An 18,367-nucleotide genomic window follows, 5' to 3' on the forward strand; every position below is an offset into this window, starting at 1 on the left:
GTCAGGAGTTCGAGGCCAACCTGGCCATCATGGTGAAACCCCGTCTCTACTAAAAATACAAAAATTAGTCGGGCCTGGTGGCATGCACCTGTAGTCCCACCTACTTGAGAGACTGAGGCAGGAGAATCGCTTGAACCCAAGAGGCAGAGGATTCAGTGAGCCCAGGCTGTACTCCAGCCTGGGCAACAGAAGGAGACTCTGTTTAAAAAAAAAAAAAAAAAAGAGAGAGAATGTGGGTATATGGGTGATGAGAAGCCTAAGCTATTCATTTGTCTGTCTAGAGAGTTCCCCATCAGGGCATAGGAGAGAAAAAAGTATTGTCTTCCTCACCCATTGCTAGGTTCACAGATGACACCCCATAACAAAACGCAGATTAATAAGAGGAAAGCATAACAAATTTAACAAGGTTTTATAAGACATAAGAGCCTTCAGAAATGAAGACCCAAAGACCCAGGGAAAATTGTGTTTTTTTAAATGCTAAGTCTGCTGAAAGAAGTAGATGATTGTGGAGAACATGACTGGACAAAGGGTATGATCTAATGGTAATAAACTGGGGTAGGGGAAGTAGGGGAAATATGACAAGGTCTGTTTGTTCAGATTGTTCTTGGCCACTCTGAGTAGCATTCCTTTCTGCTGAGTAGCATTCCTTTTCTCTGAGTATGGGGCTGGGCCAGCCTGGAATGAGGGTCTTATGTCCTGCTTTCAGGTGAGGTAGGTTAAATAATTCCTTTATGAAAGCACTGTGCATGAGAAAGCGGGGGGAGGTCAACGTGATCTTGCTTCTTTAGTTTTCTTAATTGCCAAGGTGCCATATTTTGGGGTATCATGTTCTGAGTCCCATAAGGGGCAGGATTACCTTCAGGTGAGGAAACATAAAATTTTAGGAGGCACACACTCTCAAGATCATATAAGCGCAAGATGGGTCCTTGAGAATGAAAGCCTCACTTGCCTCACCCTTGTCCAAACCTTGATCTCTACACCAACTCTTCTTTGGCTCTAATCATGTCTTAAAAATTAACAAAAAAAATGGCCGGGCGCAGTGGCTGACACCTGTAATCCCAGCACTTTGGGAGGCCGAGGTGGGAAGATAACCTGAGGTCAGGAGTTCAAGACCAGCGTGGCCAACATGGTGAAACCCTGTCTCTACTAAAAAATACAAAAATTAGCTGGGCGTGGTGGCAGGCGACTTAATCCCAGCTACTTGGGGGGCAGATGCAGGAGAATCGTTTGAACCCGGGAGGTGGAGGTTGCAGTGAGCCGAGCTCAAGTCATTGCACTCAAACCTGGGAGATAAGAACGAGACTTCTCTCAAAAAAAAAAAAAAAAAAAAATTAACAAAAAAGTTTAACAAGGCCAAGTGCGGTGGCTCATGCCTGTAATCCCAGCACTTTGGGAGGCCAAGGCGGGCGGATCACCTGAGGTCGGGAGTTTGAGACCAGCCTGACCAAAATGGAAAAACCCCGTCCCTACTAAAGATTCTAAATTAGATGGGCGTGGTGGTGCATGCCTGTAATCCCAGCTACTCGGGAGGCTGAGGCAGGAGAATTGCTTGAGCCCGTGAGGTGGAGGTTGCAGTGAGCTGAGATTGCACCATTGCACTCCAGCCTGGGCAACAAGAGCAAAACTCTGTCTCAAAAAATAAATAAAAAAATAAAAAAAAAAGGCTGGGCGCGGTGGCTGGCCAGGCACGGTGGCTTACACCTGTAATCCCAGCACTTTGGGAGGCCGAGGAGGGTGGATCACCTGAGGTCAGGAGTTTGAGACCAGCCTGGCCAACATGGTGAAACCCTGTCTCTACTAAAAATACAAAAATTAGCCGGGCTTGGTGGTCCATGCCTATAATCCCAGCTCCTGGGGGGCTGAGGCAGGAGGATCGCTTGAACCTGGGAGGCGGAGGTTAGAGTGAGCCAAGATTGTGCCACGGCACTCCAACCTGGGCAACAGAGCAGGACTGCATCTCAAAAGAAAACAAAATTAACAAAAACCAAGCTCCAGTCTTTCTTGCTGGACAGCTGTTTTCATCATGTTGAGCCTCTGGTACTGCTTCCCTTGGCCTATGCCCTCAAACCTACTGTCAGGATCTGGGCAGGAAACGAACCACTTCTCCAATATATTTTTTTTTTTTTTTTTTTTTTGCGGCAGAGTATCACTCTGTCTCACCCAGGCTAGAGTGCAGTGGTACTATGTTGGCTCATTGCAGCCTCCGCTCCCAAGTTCAAGTGATTATCCTGCCTCAGCCTCCCAGGTGGCTAGGATTACAGGCACTCACCACCACGCCTGGCTAATTTTTTTTTTTTTTTTTTGTATTTTTAGTAGAGACGAGGTTTTACTATGTTGGACAGGCTAGTCTTGAACTCCTGACCTCAAGTGATCTGCCTGTCTCAGCCTCCTAAAGTTCTGGGATTACAGGCATTAGCCACCACTCACGGACTCCAACTTTCTTCATAGTCTTCAGTTGTTTTGTCTACTCTAAGTTTGGGTTTTTTTTTTTTATTTTTCCCTTTCATATGAACTTTAGAAGCAGCCTGTCAATTTTTTCTGTAAAATATTTTTTAAAAAAGATTTTGATTGGGATTACACTGACTCTTGGGATAGTAGAAAAACTCAAACCATGTTTTTCCACTGTTCTCACACCACAACAATCAACCCAGGATTCTTCTGGGACCAAATGTGTGTTGGTTTCTCCTCATACACCAAGCAATCAATTCTGCAGCAGATATCTGCTGCGTGTCCTCCAATTCAATTGAATTCTGACATTATCTACCTGGAAATAGCTTCAGAAACCACAGGTTGAGGGCTCAGTCCCACAAGAACACCTCCTCCTTCCCACTAGTCACAAGACCACACCTCTGTACGTTTGATCAGATGGAGTTCCCATGATCCTCTTTGCTAGAGTGGCTCACAGAACTCAGGGAGACACTTACTAACATTTACTGGTTTATTACAAAAGATATATGTGTGTGTGTGTGTGTGTGTGTGTGTGTGTGTGTAGTTATATACTTTTTTTTTTTTTTTTGAGATGGAGACTTGCTCTGTTGCCCAGGCTAGAGTGCAATGGTACGATCTCAGCTCAGTGCAAACTCTTCCTCCTAGGTTCAAGTGATTCTTCTGCCTCAGCCTCTCAAGTAGCTGGGATTACAGGCACCCGCTATCACACCCAGCTAATTTTTGTATTTTTTTTTTTTTTTGAGATGGAGTCTCGCTCTGTCACCAGGGCTAGAGTGCAGTGGCACCATCTCGGCTCACTGCAATCTCCGCCCCCCAGGTTCAAGCGATTCTCCTGCCTCAGCCTCCCGAGTAGCTGGGATTACAGGCATGCTGTAATTTTTGTACTTTTTAGTAGAGATGGGGTTTCACCATCTTGGCCAGGCTGGTCTTGAACTCCTGACCTCATGATCCACCCGCCTCGGCCTCCCAAAGTGCTGGGATTACAGGTGTGAGCCACCGTGTCCGGCCTAATTTTTGTATATTTTAGTAGAGACGGGGTTCACCATGTTGGTCAGGCTGGTCTCAAACTCCTGACCTCAGGTGATTCACCCACCTCAGCCTCCCAGAGTGCTGGGATTACAGGCGTGAGCCACTGCGTTCAGCCAGGATACTTTAAAGGATATAAATAGATAGCCAGATGAAGAGATACACAGGGCAAGGTCTGGAAGAGTCTGATCACAGGAGCTTCTGTCCCTTTGGAGTTGCGGTACACTGCCCTCCTGGCATGTGGTTGAGTTCTTGCTCACTTTCGTGTAAGACTCTCCTTGTTCTGCTATCTGGAAGCTCTCTATAACGTTGTATTCTTGGGCCTTTTATGAAGACTTCATTGGATAGGTATGATTGACAACCATGTAGAAATGTGATTAGATAAAAAGGGTAGGATCTAAAATAGACTGAATGGGGATACCCAGCAAGGCCTGTTTGTTCAGATTCTTCTTGGCCTCTGTGTGCAGCATTCCTTCCTTCAGGGTATGGAGCAGGACCCTTTCTAAAATAGGGGTTTTATGACCTACAATCAGACAAGGTAGGTCAGGGAATTTCTTTATGGAAAGGCAGAGGAACATGACAGTCCTGCCTTGGGGGAGAAAAGGGAGCCCGTGAAAGGACAGCAGTAGAAGATCAGAGAGAGATTCTATTTCCTGAGGCCTGCTTCTGAGGCCTAAAGCACCCCAACATTATAACAAGAGCTACAGGAGTTATGAGTCAGGAACCATGGATGAAAATCAATATATAGATAACATAATATCACAACTCCATAGATAATTTGGAGAGAATTGAGTTCTTAACAATATTGAATCTTCCAATTCATGAACATGATATTATCTCTCCATCTATTTAGGTCTCTTATTTCTCTCAGAAATGTTCTATAGCTTTCAGTGTACAGGCCTTACAAATCTTTTGTCGTAATTATTCCTAAATTTTAACTGTTTTGCTCCTATTGAAAATAGTACTGATTTAGGCCAGGTGCGGTGGCTCACACCTGTAATCCCAGCACTTTGGGAGGCCGAGGTGGGCAGATCACAAGGTCAGGAGATGGAGACCATCCTGGCTAACACGGTGAAACCCCGTCTCTACTAAAAATAATAATAAAAAAAGAAAGAAAGAAAGAAAATAGTACTGATTTTATTATCTACTTAAAAATGTCTGCTAATTCTATATAAAAATACAATTGATTTTTATTGTTTCTTACAAACTTGCTAAGTTTTATTAGCCTTTTTGTAGATTCCAAATGATTTTTTGTAAAGATGACCATGTTGTTTGTGACTAGAATTTTACTTCTTCCTTTCCAATCTATTTTTTTTTTTTTTTTTGAGACAGAATTTCTACCCACCTAGGTCTCCCAAAGTGCTGGGATTACAGGCGTGAGCTACCGTGTCCAGCCTCCAATCTTGATGTCTTTAATTTTTTTTTTTTTTTGAGACGGAGTTTCGCTCTTGTTTCCCAGGCTGGAGTGCAGTGGTGCGATCTCGGCTCACCGCAACCTCCGCCTCCCGGGTTCAAGCAATTCTCCTGCCTCAGCCTCCCGAGTAGCTGGAATTACAGGCATGCACCACCACACCCGGCTAATTTTGTATTTTTAGTAGAGACGGGGGGTTTCTCCATGTTGAGGCTGGTCTGGAACTCCTGACCTCACGTGATCCGCCCGCCTCGGCCTCCCGAAGTGCTGGGATTACAGGCGTGAGCCACTGCGCCCGGCTAAATAATAATAATAATTATGATTATTTTTGCCTTATCGAACTCACGAGAACCTCCATTAAAATTCTGGGTGAAAGTGCTGAGAGTGTATGTGCTTGCTTGTTTTCATTCTTAAGAGACAGGAAGCTGATCATAATCCTAAAAGGCATAACCTCAAGTGTTGAAATCCTGAAAACTCAACATTCCAAAACTATCATTCTGGAAAACTAATTTTAAAAATTATTTAAAAGGTATTTATTTACATTTTTTTACTTTTTTTTTTTTTTTTTGAGACGGAGTCTTGCTCTGTCACCCAGGCTGGAGTGCAGTGGCCTGATCTCGGCTCACTGCAAGCTCCGCCTCCCGGGTTCACGCCATTCTCCTGCCTCAGCCTCCCGAGTAGCTGGGACTGCAGGCGCCCGCCACCACGCCCAGCTAATTTTTTTTGTATTTTTAGTAGAGGCGGGGTTTCACTGTGTTAGCCAGGATGGTCTCAATCTCCTGACCTCGTGATCCACCCGCCTCAGCCTCCCAAAGTGCTGGGATTACAGGCATGAGCCACCCCACCCAGCCTTATTTACATTTTTAAAAGGGGATTTATTTGAGACACGTAAAGTCATGACAGAACGCTTCATAGGTCACTTTACACAACAAAATACTCAGTATAACATACCTATTTTTGCAAGCATAAACACGTACACTAATTACACTCACATGGCTATAACAGTTACAACCAGATGAACCATATTTTTTTTGAGACGGAGTTTCACTGTTGTTGCCCAGGCTGGAGTGCAATGGTGTGATCTCAGCTCACCGCAACCTCCACCTCTGGGGTTCAAGCGATTCTCCTGCCTCAGCCTCCCAAGTAGCTGGGATTACAGGCATGCACCATCACACCCAGCTAATTTTGTATTTTTAGTAGGGATGGGGTTTCTCCATGTTGCTCAGGTTGGTCTCGAACTCCTGACTTCGATCAGGTGATCACACCATTGCACTCCAGCCTGGGCAAGAAGAGCGAAACTGTCTCAAAAAGAAAAAAGAAAAAAGAAATAGGTCGAAAGGGGAAATGTATAAACACATATCACTATGGTTGATAATTATGTGACCCAACTTTATAACTGTGGTCATCTAAAGTACCATAATGGGCTAGGAGCGGTGGCTCACGCTTGTAATCCCAGCACTTTGGGAGGCCGAGGCAGGCAGATCATGAGGTCAGGAGTTCGAGACCAGCCTGGCCAACATGGTGAAACCCTGTCTCTACTAAAAATACAAAAATTAGCTGAGCATGGTGGCGCATGCTTGTAATCCCAGCTACTTGGGAGGCTGAGGCAGGAGAACTGTATGAACCCAGGAGGAAGAGGTTGCAGTGAGCCGAGATCACGCCACTGCACTCCAGCCTGGGCAACAGAGTGAGACTCCGTCTCAAAAAAAAAAAAAAAAAATTAAAATTAAATAAAAAGAGTGGGAAATGCTATTCCAAAAATAAAACTAAACAAACAAATTACATGAGAAATCACTTTACACCCATTAGGTTGACTATAGTAACAATATTTTCAAAAAGAGAAAACAACAAGTGTTGAAAAGAATGTGGAAAAAGTAGAACCCTCATATATTGCTGGTGGAAAGTACAGCTGCTGTGGAAAACAGTTTAGCAGTTTCTCAAAAAGATAAACACAGAGTTATCATATGAACCAGCAATTCCACTTCTTGAGCATATACTCAAGAGAAATGAAAATATATGTTTACACAAAAACTTGTAAATGAATGTTCATAGCAGCTTTATTCATAATGGCCAAAAAGTGAAAACAATCCAAATGTCCATCAGCTAACTAAAGGATAAACAAAATGTAATACATCCATACAATGGATTATTATTCAGCCATAAAAGGAATGAAGTACTGATGCATGCTACAATATGAATGAACTTTGAAAATATTATGCTAATAATTCAATTTACAGTATATAAAATATCCAGAATAAGCAAATCCATAGACAGATTAGTAGTTGCTAAGGGATGGGAGAAGGGGGAAATTGGGACTAACTGCTAATAGTATGGTTTTTTTCGGTGGGGGGGCGCAGTTGATGGAAATGTTTTGAGAGTAATGGTGATGGTTACACAACATAGGTAATTTTCTAAAAACCACTGAACTGTGCGCTTTAGAATGGTGAATTTTATGTTAGGTGAATTACATCTCAATAAAACAAAAACAAAAAGAACACTTTTTGTTTTATTATTGGTGAAATAGGGTTAAGAGCATCTTTCTCACCAGGCGCGGTGGCTCACGCCTGTAATCCCAGCACTTTGAGAGGCCGAGCCGGACGGATCACCTGAGGTCGGGAGTTCTAGGCCAGCCTAACCAACATGGTGAAACCCCGTCTCTATTAAAAATACAAAAAAATTAGCTCGGTATGGTGGCGCATGCCGGTAATCCCAGCTACTCGGGAGGCTGAGGCAGGAGAATCGCTTGAACCTGGGAGGCGGAGGTGGCAGTGAGCCGAGATCGCGCCATTGCACTCCAGCCTGGGCAACAAGAGTGAAACTCCGTCTCAAAAAAAAAAAAAAAAAGAAAAAACAACAACAACAAAAAAAAATCTTTCCTTTTTCTTTTTTTTTTTTTTTTTGAGACAGAGTTTCACTCGTTGCCCAAGCTGGAGTGCAGTGGCACGATCTTGGCTCGCTGCAACCTCCGCCTCCAGGGTTCATGCCATTCTCCTGCCTCAGCCTCCCGAGTAGCTGGGACTACAGGGGCCTGCCACCACGACCGGCTAATTTTTTTGTAATTTTAGTAGAGACGGGGTTTCACTGTGTGAGCCGGGATGGTCTTGATCTCCTGACCTCATGATCCGCCCACCTCGGCCTCCCAGAGTGCTGGGATTACAGGCGTGAGCCACTGCGCCCGGCCTGGCTATGTGATTTTCAAGCTCCTTTCAGCTCTAAAATTCCTATCTTGCACTGGCTTAAAATCAGGAAGACAGGCCGCGTGATGGCTCACGCCTGTAATCCAGCACTTTGGGAGGCCAAGGCGGACGGATCACCTGAGGTGGGGAGTTCGAGACCAGCCTGACCAATATGGAGAAACCTCATCTCTACTAAAAATACAAAATTAGCCGGGCCTGGTGGCACATGCCTGTAGTCCCAGCTACTTGCGAGGCTGAGGCAGGAGAATCACTTGAACCTGAGAGAATTGCTTGAACCTGGGAGGCAGAAGTTGCGGTGAGCTGTGATCATGCCATTGCATTTCAGCCTGGGCAACAAGGGCGAAACTCCATCTCAAAATAAAAAAAAAAAAAGAAAAAAAATCAGGAAGACATCTGGAAAAACAGTAAGAATTGTATCTGCTTTATTTTAATCAACTTGGCTAGCTCATCAAAACTGGTTTCCTTTTCTTACCCTCCAACTGTTTTTCCTTTTTTCATTTTTTAGGGACAGATCTCCCCATGTTACCCAGGCTGGACTCAAGCAATTCTCCCCACCTCAGTCTCCCAAGTAACTGGGACTACAGGCATGTCCCAGAGAATCGGCTCTCCTACTTCTATTTTTCCAGCTAATAAGCTTGGAGTCACTTAGTCACTCTAATACTCTTTATTAACAACTTAAAATGACACATGAACATTTTTAGAGCACTTTCCAAGTTTTATTAATCACTTTCTCTTTTGATCTGCACAATAGATCAGGTTTGTAGGTATTATCTCCAATGTACCTGTGAAGAAACTAAGGCCTGGAAGAGTTCAGCGATTTGCCTACAGTAACACAGCAAGTAAGTTACGAGACCAGGTTTTCCAACTTCAAAGCCTGTACTCTTTATATTCCCTGTCAGCGGAAGATAAAAGCTTTGCGGGGCCTGAAGTATGCACATCTAAGGTGGCTGTATTAGTTTTCTATCACTGCTATAACAAATTACCACAAACTTTGTAGCTTTAGACAACACAAATTTCTCTTACAGCTCTGTAGTTAAAAGGTCCAGACAGGACTCACTGGGCTAAATAAGACTCAAGTGTCAAGAGGGCTGTGTTCCTTTCTGGAGGCTCCGGGAAAAAATCAGTTTCCTTGTCTTTTCCAGCTTTAGAGACCATCTGCATTCCTTGAGTTGTGGTTTCTTCCTCCATCTTCAAAACCAGCAACAACAGATAAGTCCTTCTTAGATTGCTTCACTCTGACCTCCTCTCTGTCACCTTCTTCCATTTTAAGGACTCTTGATTATACTCGGTTCACCCAGACAATCCAGGATAATCTCCCTATTTTAAGGCCAGCTGATTAGCAACCTTAATTCTATCTGTCACCTTAATTACCCTTTGTCATATTACATAACATATTCACAGGTTTCAAGGATTAAAACATGGACATCTTTGGGAGGGGGTGCTTATAGTGTCTACCACAGCGGCCCTCTTCAAGAAAAGAATAAAAAGTTAAAATTATAAAATTAGATACGATCCATCCGGGCGCGGTGGCTCATGCCTGTAATCCCAGAACTTTGGGAGGCCGAAGTGGGCAGATCACTTGAGGCCAGGAGTTCAAGACCAGCCTGGCCAACATGGCGAAACCCCATCTCTACTTAAAATAATAATAATAATAACAAAAATTAGCCGGGCATGGTGGTGTGCACCTGTAATCCCAGCTACTCAGGAGGCTGAGGCACAGGAGAATTGCTTGAACCTTGGAGGTGGAGGTTGTAGTGAGCTGAGATCACGCCACTGGACTGAAGCCGGGGTGACAGGGCAAGACTCCATCTTAAAAAAAAAAAAATTAGATATGATCCTACGAATATACTGTTAGAGCCCCTCCCAAAAGCTTCATGAGATTCATGGAAAATGTGTTTCTTTGTATTTATTTGTTTGTTTGTTTTTTAAGTCCGGTGAATTCATGTCACAAAATCAACCATCTTAAAGTGTACATTTCTTTTCTTTTTTTTTTTTTTCTGAGACGGAGTTTCACGCTTGTTGCCCAGGCTGGAGTGCAATGGCGCCATCTTGGCTCACCGCAACCTCTGCCTCCCGGGTTCAAGCGATTCTCCTGCCACAGCCTCCCGAGTTGCTGGGATTACAGGAATGTGCCACTACACCTGGCTAATTTTTGTATTTTTAATAGAGATGGGGTTTCTCCATGTTGGTCAGGCTGGTCTCGAACTCCTGACCTCAGGTGATCTGCCCACCTCGGCCTTCCAAAGTGCTGGGATTACAGGTGTGAGCCACTATGCCCAGCTAAAGTGTACATTTCTTTTTTTTTTTTTTTTTTTTGAGACGGAATATTGCCCTGTTACGCAGGCTGGAGTGCAGTGGCGCGATCTCAGCTCACTGCAACCTCTGCCTCCCGGATTCAAGCAATTCTCCTGCCTCAGCCTCCCAAGTAGCTGGGATTACAGGCACGTGCCACCATGCCCGGCTAATTTTTTTGTACTTTTAGTAGAGACGAGGTTTCACCATATTGGCCAGGCTGGTCTCGAACTCCTGACCTCGTGATCCACCCACCTCGACCTCCCAAAGTGCTGGGATTACAGGCAGGAGGCACCGCGCCCGGCCTAAAGTGTACATTTCAATGGTTTTTAGTATATTCACCATTCTGTGACTCTTGGTAACCAAAATGTGTGTGGGAATTTCTCCCCAACAGTAACCAATCCATTCTTTAGTGGACACCAGTTGGGTGTCCTCTGATTCAACTCAACTGTCACACTATCCACCTGGCGATAGTGTCAGATCCCACAGGTGAGGGCTCAGTCCCACAAGCTTGCCCCTAGTTCCAATGCCAATCATAAGCCCCAGGTTGTTTTACTTGTGCTTCTAATTGACTGGCTGTAAATCAAGATTCCCACTACCCTCTCTTTGGGTTCAACTAATTTGCTAAAGTGGCTCACAGAACTCAGGAAAACACTTTACTTACATTTACTGGTTTATTATAAAGGATATTACAAATGAGACTGTTGAACACCAGATGAAAGAAATGCTTATGTGGGAAACAGCATGAAGCTTCCATGCCCTGGCAGGGCATGACACCCTCCAGGTGCCTCCACGTGTTCCACCAACTCGAAGGTCTCTGGACCCAGTCCTTTTGCGTTTTTATGAAAGCTTCCTTATGTAGTCATGAGTAATTAAATCATTGGTCATTGGTAATCAACATAACTTTCAGCCTTCCTCCCCTTGGTGGAGGTTGAGGGGTGTGCCTGCAAGTCCCAACTCTCTCATCAAGGTTTGGTCTTTCCTGTGACCAGCCCTCAATCCTGAAGCTATCCAGGAGTCCCCAACCATCAGTCAACTCATTAACATATAAAAAGACACATCTCTTTGGAGGTTCCAAGGATTTTACAAGTTGTATGCCACCAGGAAATGGGGAAGAAGACCAAATATATATTTCACAATAGCACATGCAACTGTCAGAGACGTTTGAACCAGAAATAACCATAAAAATGGGCAACCAGCACCTTTGGGGCTGCTCTGTCAATGGAGTAGCTATTCTCTTATTCCTTTACTTTCCTAAAAACTGGCTTTCAGTTTACTCTGGAGGGGTCTGGAATCGGACACCTCTCTGGTAACACAATCACCACTTATATCAAGTTCCAAATCATTTTCATCACCCCAAAAGAAAACTCCATATCCATTAAGCAGTCACTCTGAGAGGTGACAGCGTGCTGGCAGGGCAGTCCTCACAGCCCTCGCTCGCTCCAGGCGCCTCCTCTGCCTGGGCTCCCACTTTGGCGGCACTTGAGGAGCCCTTCAGCCCACTGCTGCACTGTGGGAGCCCCTTTTCTGGGCTGGCCAAGGCCAGAGCCGGCTCCCTCAGCTTGCAGGGAGGTGTGGAGGGAGAGGCGCGAGCGGGAACCGGGGCTGCGCGTGGCGCTTGCGGGCCAGCTGGAGTTCCCGGTAGGCGTGCGCTTGGCGGGCCCCGCACTCGGAGCAGCTGGCCGGCCCTGCCGGCCCCAGGCAATGACGGGCTTAGCACCAGGGCCAGTGGCTGTGGAGGTTGTACTGGGTCCCCCAGCAGTGCCAGCCCACCGGCGCTGCGCTTGATTTCTCACCGGGCCTTAGCTGCCTTCCCGCGGGGCAGGGCTCGGGACCTGCAGCCCGCCATGCCTGAGCCTCCCACCCTCTCCATGGGCTCCTGTGCCGCCGGAGCCTCCCCGATGAGCGCTGCCCCCTGCTCCACGGTGCCCAGTCCCATCGACCACCTAAGGGCTGAGGAGTGCGGGCGCATGGCGTGGAACTGGCAGGCAGCTCCACCTGCAGCCCCGGTGCGGGATCCACTGGGTGAAGCCAGTTGGGCTCCTGAGTCTGGTGGGGACGTGGAGAACCTTTATGCCTAGTTCAGGGATTGTAAATACACCAATCGGCACTCTGTATCTAGCTCAAGGTTTGTAAACACACCAATCAGCACCCTGTGTCTAGCTCAGGGCTTGTGAATGCACCAATCGACACTCTGTATCTAGCTGCTCTGGTGGGGCCTTGGAGAACCTTTGGGTCTATACTCTGTATCTAACTAATCTGATGGGGACGTGGAGAACCTTTGTATCTAGCTCAGGGATTGTAAACGCACCAATCCGCACCCTGTCAAAACAGACCACTTGGCTCTACCAATCAGCAGGACGTGGGTGGGGCCAGATAAGAGAATAAAAGCAGGCTGCCCGAGCCAGCAGTGGCAACCCATTCGGGTCCCCTTCCATTGTGGGAGTTTTGTTCTTTCACTCTTTGCAGTAAACCTTGCTGCTGCTCACTCTTTGGGTCCACACTGCTTTTATGAGCTGTAACACTCACCGCGAAAATCTGCAGCTTCACTCCTGAAGCCAGCGAGCCCACGAGCCCACTGGGAGGAACGAACAACTCCAGACGCGCAGCCTTAAGAGCTGTAACACGCACCGCAAAGGTCTGCAGCTTCACTCCTGAGCCAGCGAGACCATGAACCCACCAGAAGGAAGAAACTTGAGACGCGCCACCTTAAGAGCTGTAACACCGCGAGGGTCCGCGGCTTCATTCTTGAAGTCAGTGAGACCAAGAACCCACCAATTCCGGACACAACTCCCTTTCTCCCTATCCCCAGCCCCTGGCAACCACTAATCTGCTTTCTGTCTCTATGGATTTACCTCTCTTGGGTATTTCATGCAATGAAATTGTTAAAGGAAAAGGGTCCTGACTCAGAGCCTAAGAGAGAGGGTTCTGGGATCTCCTGCAAAAAAGAATTCAGGGCAAGTCCATAAAGTGAAAGCAAGTTTATTTAAAAAGTAAAGGAATAAAAGAATGGCTACTCCATAGACAGCGCCCTGAGGGCTGCTGGTTGCCCATTTTTATGGTTATTTCTTGATTATATGCTAAATAAGAGATGGATGATTCATGCCTCCCTTAGGGTAACTTCCTGAGATTGCCATGGCATTTGTAAACTCTCATGGTGCTGGTGGGAGTGTAGTAGTGATGACCAGAGGTCACTCTCTGGGCCATCTTGGTTTTAGTGGGTTTTGGCTGGCTTCTTTACTCCAAGCTATTTTATCAGGAAGGTCTTTATGACCTGTATCTTATGCTGACCTCCTATCTCATCCTATGACTTAGAATGCTTAACCATCTCAGGAATGTAGCCTAGTAGGTTTCAGCCTTATTTTACCCAGTCCCTACTCAAGATGGAGTTGCTCTGGTTCAAATGCCTCGAAATTATCACACATACAATTTTGAACCTTTAGTTTCTGGCTTCTTTCACTTATATTTTTTTAAGGTTTATCCACATTGTGGGATTTATTAGTACTTCATTCCCTTTTATAGCTGCATAATATATTTATCTATGCATCCATTGATGGACATGTGAATTGTTTCCAACTTTTGGCTACTGTGAATAGTGCTGCTGTACAAGTATTTGTTTGAATACCAGTTTTATTTTGGTAATATACCTAGTAGTGATATAGGCATTAAGAATAAATTATTTAGGCAGGTAAGCTACAGGAGTCCTTGGTAAGGTTTTCCTTTTAATGAAAAACAGCCCCCAGATAATTTTCTTTTGTAACAAAGAACATCCTGTAAAATCAAGCTGCAAACATAGACAAGCAAGCTGGAAGCTTGCAGGGGTGAACGCCAGCAGTTGTGCCAATAGGAAAAGGCTACCTGGGACTAGGCATGTTCAAAATGGCGGCTCCATCTTCCCTTCTCTTTGCTAGCCGAGTGTGCAGTAAGGAGCAGGCAATATGGTGCCAGCCAGGCAAAGATTCCATTTGCATAATAAGATTAGGGTGGAGAAGCCAGCTTACCTGGCCTGTTATGTAAATGTCACACCTGGTCCAACCAATCTTTGGACCCTATGTAAATCAGACACTGCCTTCTTAAGCCTGCGTATAAAATCGGGTGCACTCTGCCCTAGGCTGGAATTCCCATTCGAGCGCCCCACTCTCTCATGAGAGACCTTTTCTCCCTTTTTTGCCTATGAAATCTCCTCTCCTAAACTCGCTCCTTGTGTGTATCCATGTCCTTAATCTTCTTGGCACTAGACGAGGAACCTCAGGTATTTACCCCAGAAAACGACGCTGCTTCAGTAGCAGAATTGCTGCGTCATATGGTAATTCTTTCTTTTTGAGGAACCACAAAACTGTTTTCCACAGTAGCTGCCCTATTTTACATCTCCATCAGCAAAGTATGAAGTTTGAATTTCTCCACATTCTCACCAATACTTTTTTCCTTAAAAAATTTTTTTTGGTAGCCATACTAGTGTAACCAAAATGCGGGTAAGTTGCTCCCACATGCTAAAAAAAAAAAAAAGCCGGGCGTGGTGGCGGGCGCCTGTAGTCCCAGCTACTCGGGAGGCTGAGACAGGAGAATGGCATGAACCCGGGGGCTGAACTTGCAGTGAGCCGAGATTGCGCCACTGCACTCCAGCCTGGGCGACGGAATGAGACTCCATCTCAAAAAAAAAAAAAAAAGAAAAAGATTATCTGTATATTCTCTTCTAAGAGTTTTACAGTTTAGCTCTTTGTTATTGATGAATTTTAAGTCAATTTCATGCAAATTCATTCTTCTGCATATGGATACCCAATTGTCCCACCACCATTTATTTTTTATTTTTATCTATTTAATTATTTTATTTATTTTGAGATAGAGTCGCCCAGGCTGGAGAGCAATGGCATGATCTTGGCTCACTGCAACCTCCGCCTCCCAGGTTCAAGTGATTCTCCCTCCTCAGGCTCTTGAGTAGCTGGTACCATAGGCGAGTGCCACCACACCCTTCTAATTTTTGTATTTTTAGTAGAGGGGGGTTTCGCTATGTTGGCCAGGCTGGTCTTGAATTCCTGACCTCAGGTGATCCACCTGCCTCGGCCTCCCAAAGTGCTGGGATTACAGACATGGGACACCGCGCCCAGCCTCATCCTCCAGTCTCTACCCTTCTTCAATCTTTTGTGAGAATTGAGGGGAAGGGTAAGTGAGGGGGTGAGTCCTGGAAGGGAGGAAGACAGTGAGAGAAGGGCAGGGTCCTGGCAAGCAGTAAGTGCTCAACAGATGTTGGTTAATTTGCGCCTGACTCAGTCTCTCCCATAAACTTGCAAGCTCTTTGAAGGCAGGGGCCTTGCCTCATACTTTTTCGGTATTTCTCAAAAGTCCTGGACATCAGAGACCACCCCATGGTTATTTGATCACTTCAACACACACGTTGGTTATGCGGTCACAGCGGTTATTATGATAAAAACAGGCTCTGGAGTGTGACTTCAAATGCTGGCCGCTGACGAGCTGGGCTGTCTGGAAAGTTACTTCACCTCTCTGAGCCTCGGGTGCCTTATTTACAAAATGTTCATGGCAGTGCCCACTTCACAGGGCTGTGAGGATTACAGAGGATAATCTGGGTGAGGCGCATCAGCCCCAGCGCCGCCTGCCACAATTCTATCCGGCCCCACATATGCATCGTCCATAAGCGTCAGGCCTCTGCATTCTCGCTTTTCCACGTGGCCGAGGTGCACACCCCAACCCACTGGGCCAGTCTCCCCACCCTCTTACCTGCTCTTCTTTCCCGACTCGTCTTTAATACCCACCAGGCGCCAACCGCCGCGGGCCTGGCTCTATGGTGGCAAGTTGCATGGGTTCTCCCATCAGGACCTCCCGATGAGCCTACGAGGTCGGTTCTATTACTGTCGCTACTTCAGAGGGAGGAAACAGGCCCGCAGGGTTGGGGAACTTCCCAAGGTCACTGAACTGGTGTCAGGCCGAGATTGGAATCCAAACACATCCCAGCCCATGCCCGGCTCCCCAGCGCCGGCCCCCGGGCGTCTTCCCGGGTGCCAGCGGCACCTGCATCCATTCAAATGCTGCCCAGTCCCCGCTCCTCAGTCGCTTCCCTCTACTACGCGCCCGCATCTCCCCCCGACCCCTCAGGGTCAGGCCTCTCGGTGGTTTTTCCTTTTTCTCTTCCAGAAACTAAGGCTTGAGACCGACGTTTGTGTGCCGGACGCGTGCAGGTGGCGGCGACGCTCCCGGGAGACACGCGGGGGGAGAACCAGTCTGTGAGCGCGGCTGTGAGAAGCCCCGACCAAGCTTTCCACGCGCTTGTTTCGGGGAGCAGAGGACGCGAGGGCCGGCTGCGTCCCCAGTGCGCAGGCTCGGCCGGGGGCGCGTAATCAGGCAGCCCAGCGGTCCCTTCAAACCGAGGCAGGCAAGCTCTACGTCTTGGGGGCCGCATGGTGCCGAGAGCGCAGACCCGCCCCGCCCCTCCGCGCCACGCACGCGCTCGGCTCCGCGCTTAATGGTTAGTTGGGTAACAGCCCGCGGTGTCCTAGTTGCCCGGGTGGGGTCGGAGGGACCCTCGCGGGAGGGGAGACCACGTCTCCAGGGGGTGGGAGGCGGCCTCACTGAGGGCTTCGCAGGCAGCTGCGTGACCTCGGAGCGCGGCGCTAGTGGAGGGGCGGCCAGGTGGTGTGGCTACCGGCTCCCGGAGAGGAATGTGGCCAGGTGACCTGGGGTAATCACTTCATCCTCACAGGAAATGCTTTTTTTTGTCTGGAAGAATAGTGACTGGGCTGTAAAAACAAATGCTGCTGCCTTCAGGCTCTCTGGGCAAGATATACCCCCTTGGGAGGTGACTGGGGCTGAGCCGAGGTGGGGTTTGTTTTGGGGATTGTGGCGTGCCACCTGTAACCTTCTAATCTTTAAACTCTATTTGTTCCTCTTCCTTTAATTAAACCTGACAAATAATTCTCCCCAGTTCGTGATTCCCGTGACCCATGACTTTGCTCTGCCCATAGAAATTCTCTTCTAATTCCTTCCCGTCCCTGTTCTCTGCTTTGTAGTACGTGAACATTGTATTATTATTATTATTATTATTATTATTATTATTATTATTATTATTTGAGACGAGTCTCGCTCTGTCTCCCAGGCTGGAGTGCAGTGGCACGATCTCGGCTCATCGCAACCTCCATCTCCCGGGTTCAAGCAATTCTCTGCCTCAGCCTCCCGAGTGGCTGGGATTACAGGTGACCACCACCATGCCCGGCTAATTTTTTTGTATTTTTAGTAGAGACGGGGTTTCACCATCTTGGCCAGGCTGGTCTTGAACTCCTGACCTCAGATCCACCCGCCTCGGCCTCCCAAAGTGCTGGGATTACAGGCGTGAGCCACCGCGCCCAGCCGAACCTTGTATTATTTTTGTTTGCTGTCTCCTGTAACAGATTGTAAGTTTCTGTTTTTCTTTCTTTCTTCTTTTTTTTTTTTAGACAGAGTTTCGCTCTTATTGCCCAGGCTGCAGTGCAGTGGCGCGATCTTGGCTCACCTCAACCTCCGCCTCCTGGGTTCAAGTGATTCTCCTGCCTCAGGCTCCCGAGTAGCTGGGATTACAAGTGCCTGCCACCACACGCAGCTAATTTTTTGTAGTTTTAGTAGAGATGGGGTTTCACCATGTTGGCCAGGCTGGTCTCGAGCTCCTGACCTCAGGTGATTCAGCCTCCTCGGCCTCCCAAAGTGCTAGGATTATAGTTGTGAACTGCGGCACCTGGCCCAAGATTGTAAGTTTCTTTAAGGTAGTGACCGTCATTGTAGTTCCCATAACTACATGGTTAACACATGGTTAAACAGAAGTAACAGTGGGCATCTTCAGTTAATTTTGGGATAATTATTGTGACCTGTGGGGTACCCTTCCGTTGTGGTCGCAATCAGTCGCATCAGTCACATTATTTAAATTAGCGCCAAACTTTGTCTTCAGTAACTCACTTTAAGATGCAGGCCTGGCCGGGTGCGGTAGCTCACGTCTGTAATCCCAGCACTTTGG

General features: G+C 46.9%; 1 protein-coding gene across 1 annotated transcript; it reads left to right on the top strand.

Annotated features, from left to right (window-relative positions):
* The first annotated feature begins 12,811 nt into the window (after positions 1-12,811).
* Positions 12,812-16,884, top strand: LOC101134392 (putative uncharacterized protein encoded by LINC01356). The gene is given in 2 exon segments (XM_055355196.2): positions 12,812-16,587; positions 16,590-16,884. Coding segments are annotated over 2 exon segments (510 nt in total). The 5' UTR covers positions 12,812-16,212; the 3' UTR covers positions 16,725-16,884.
* Positions 16,885-18,367: the final 1,483 nt, after the last annotated feature.

The sequence above is a fragment of the Gorilla gorilla genome, chromosome 1 (genome assembly GCF_029281585.2).
Source record: "Gorilla gorilla gorilla isolate KB3781 chromosome 1, NHGRI_mGorGor1-v2.1_pri, whole genome shotgun sequence".
Taxonomy (NCBI): Eukaryota; Metazoa; Chordata; class Mammalia; order Primates; family Hominidae; genus Gorilla; species Gorilla gorilla.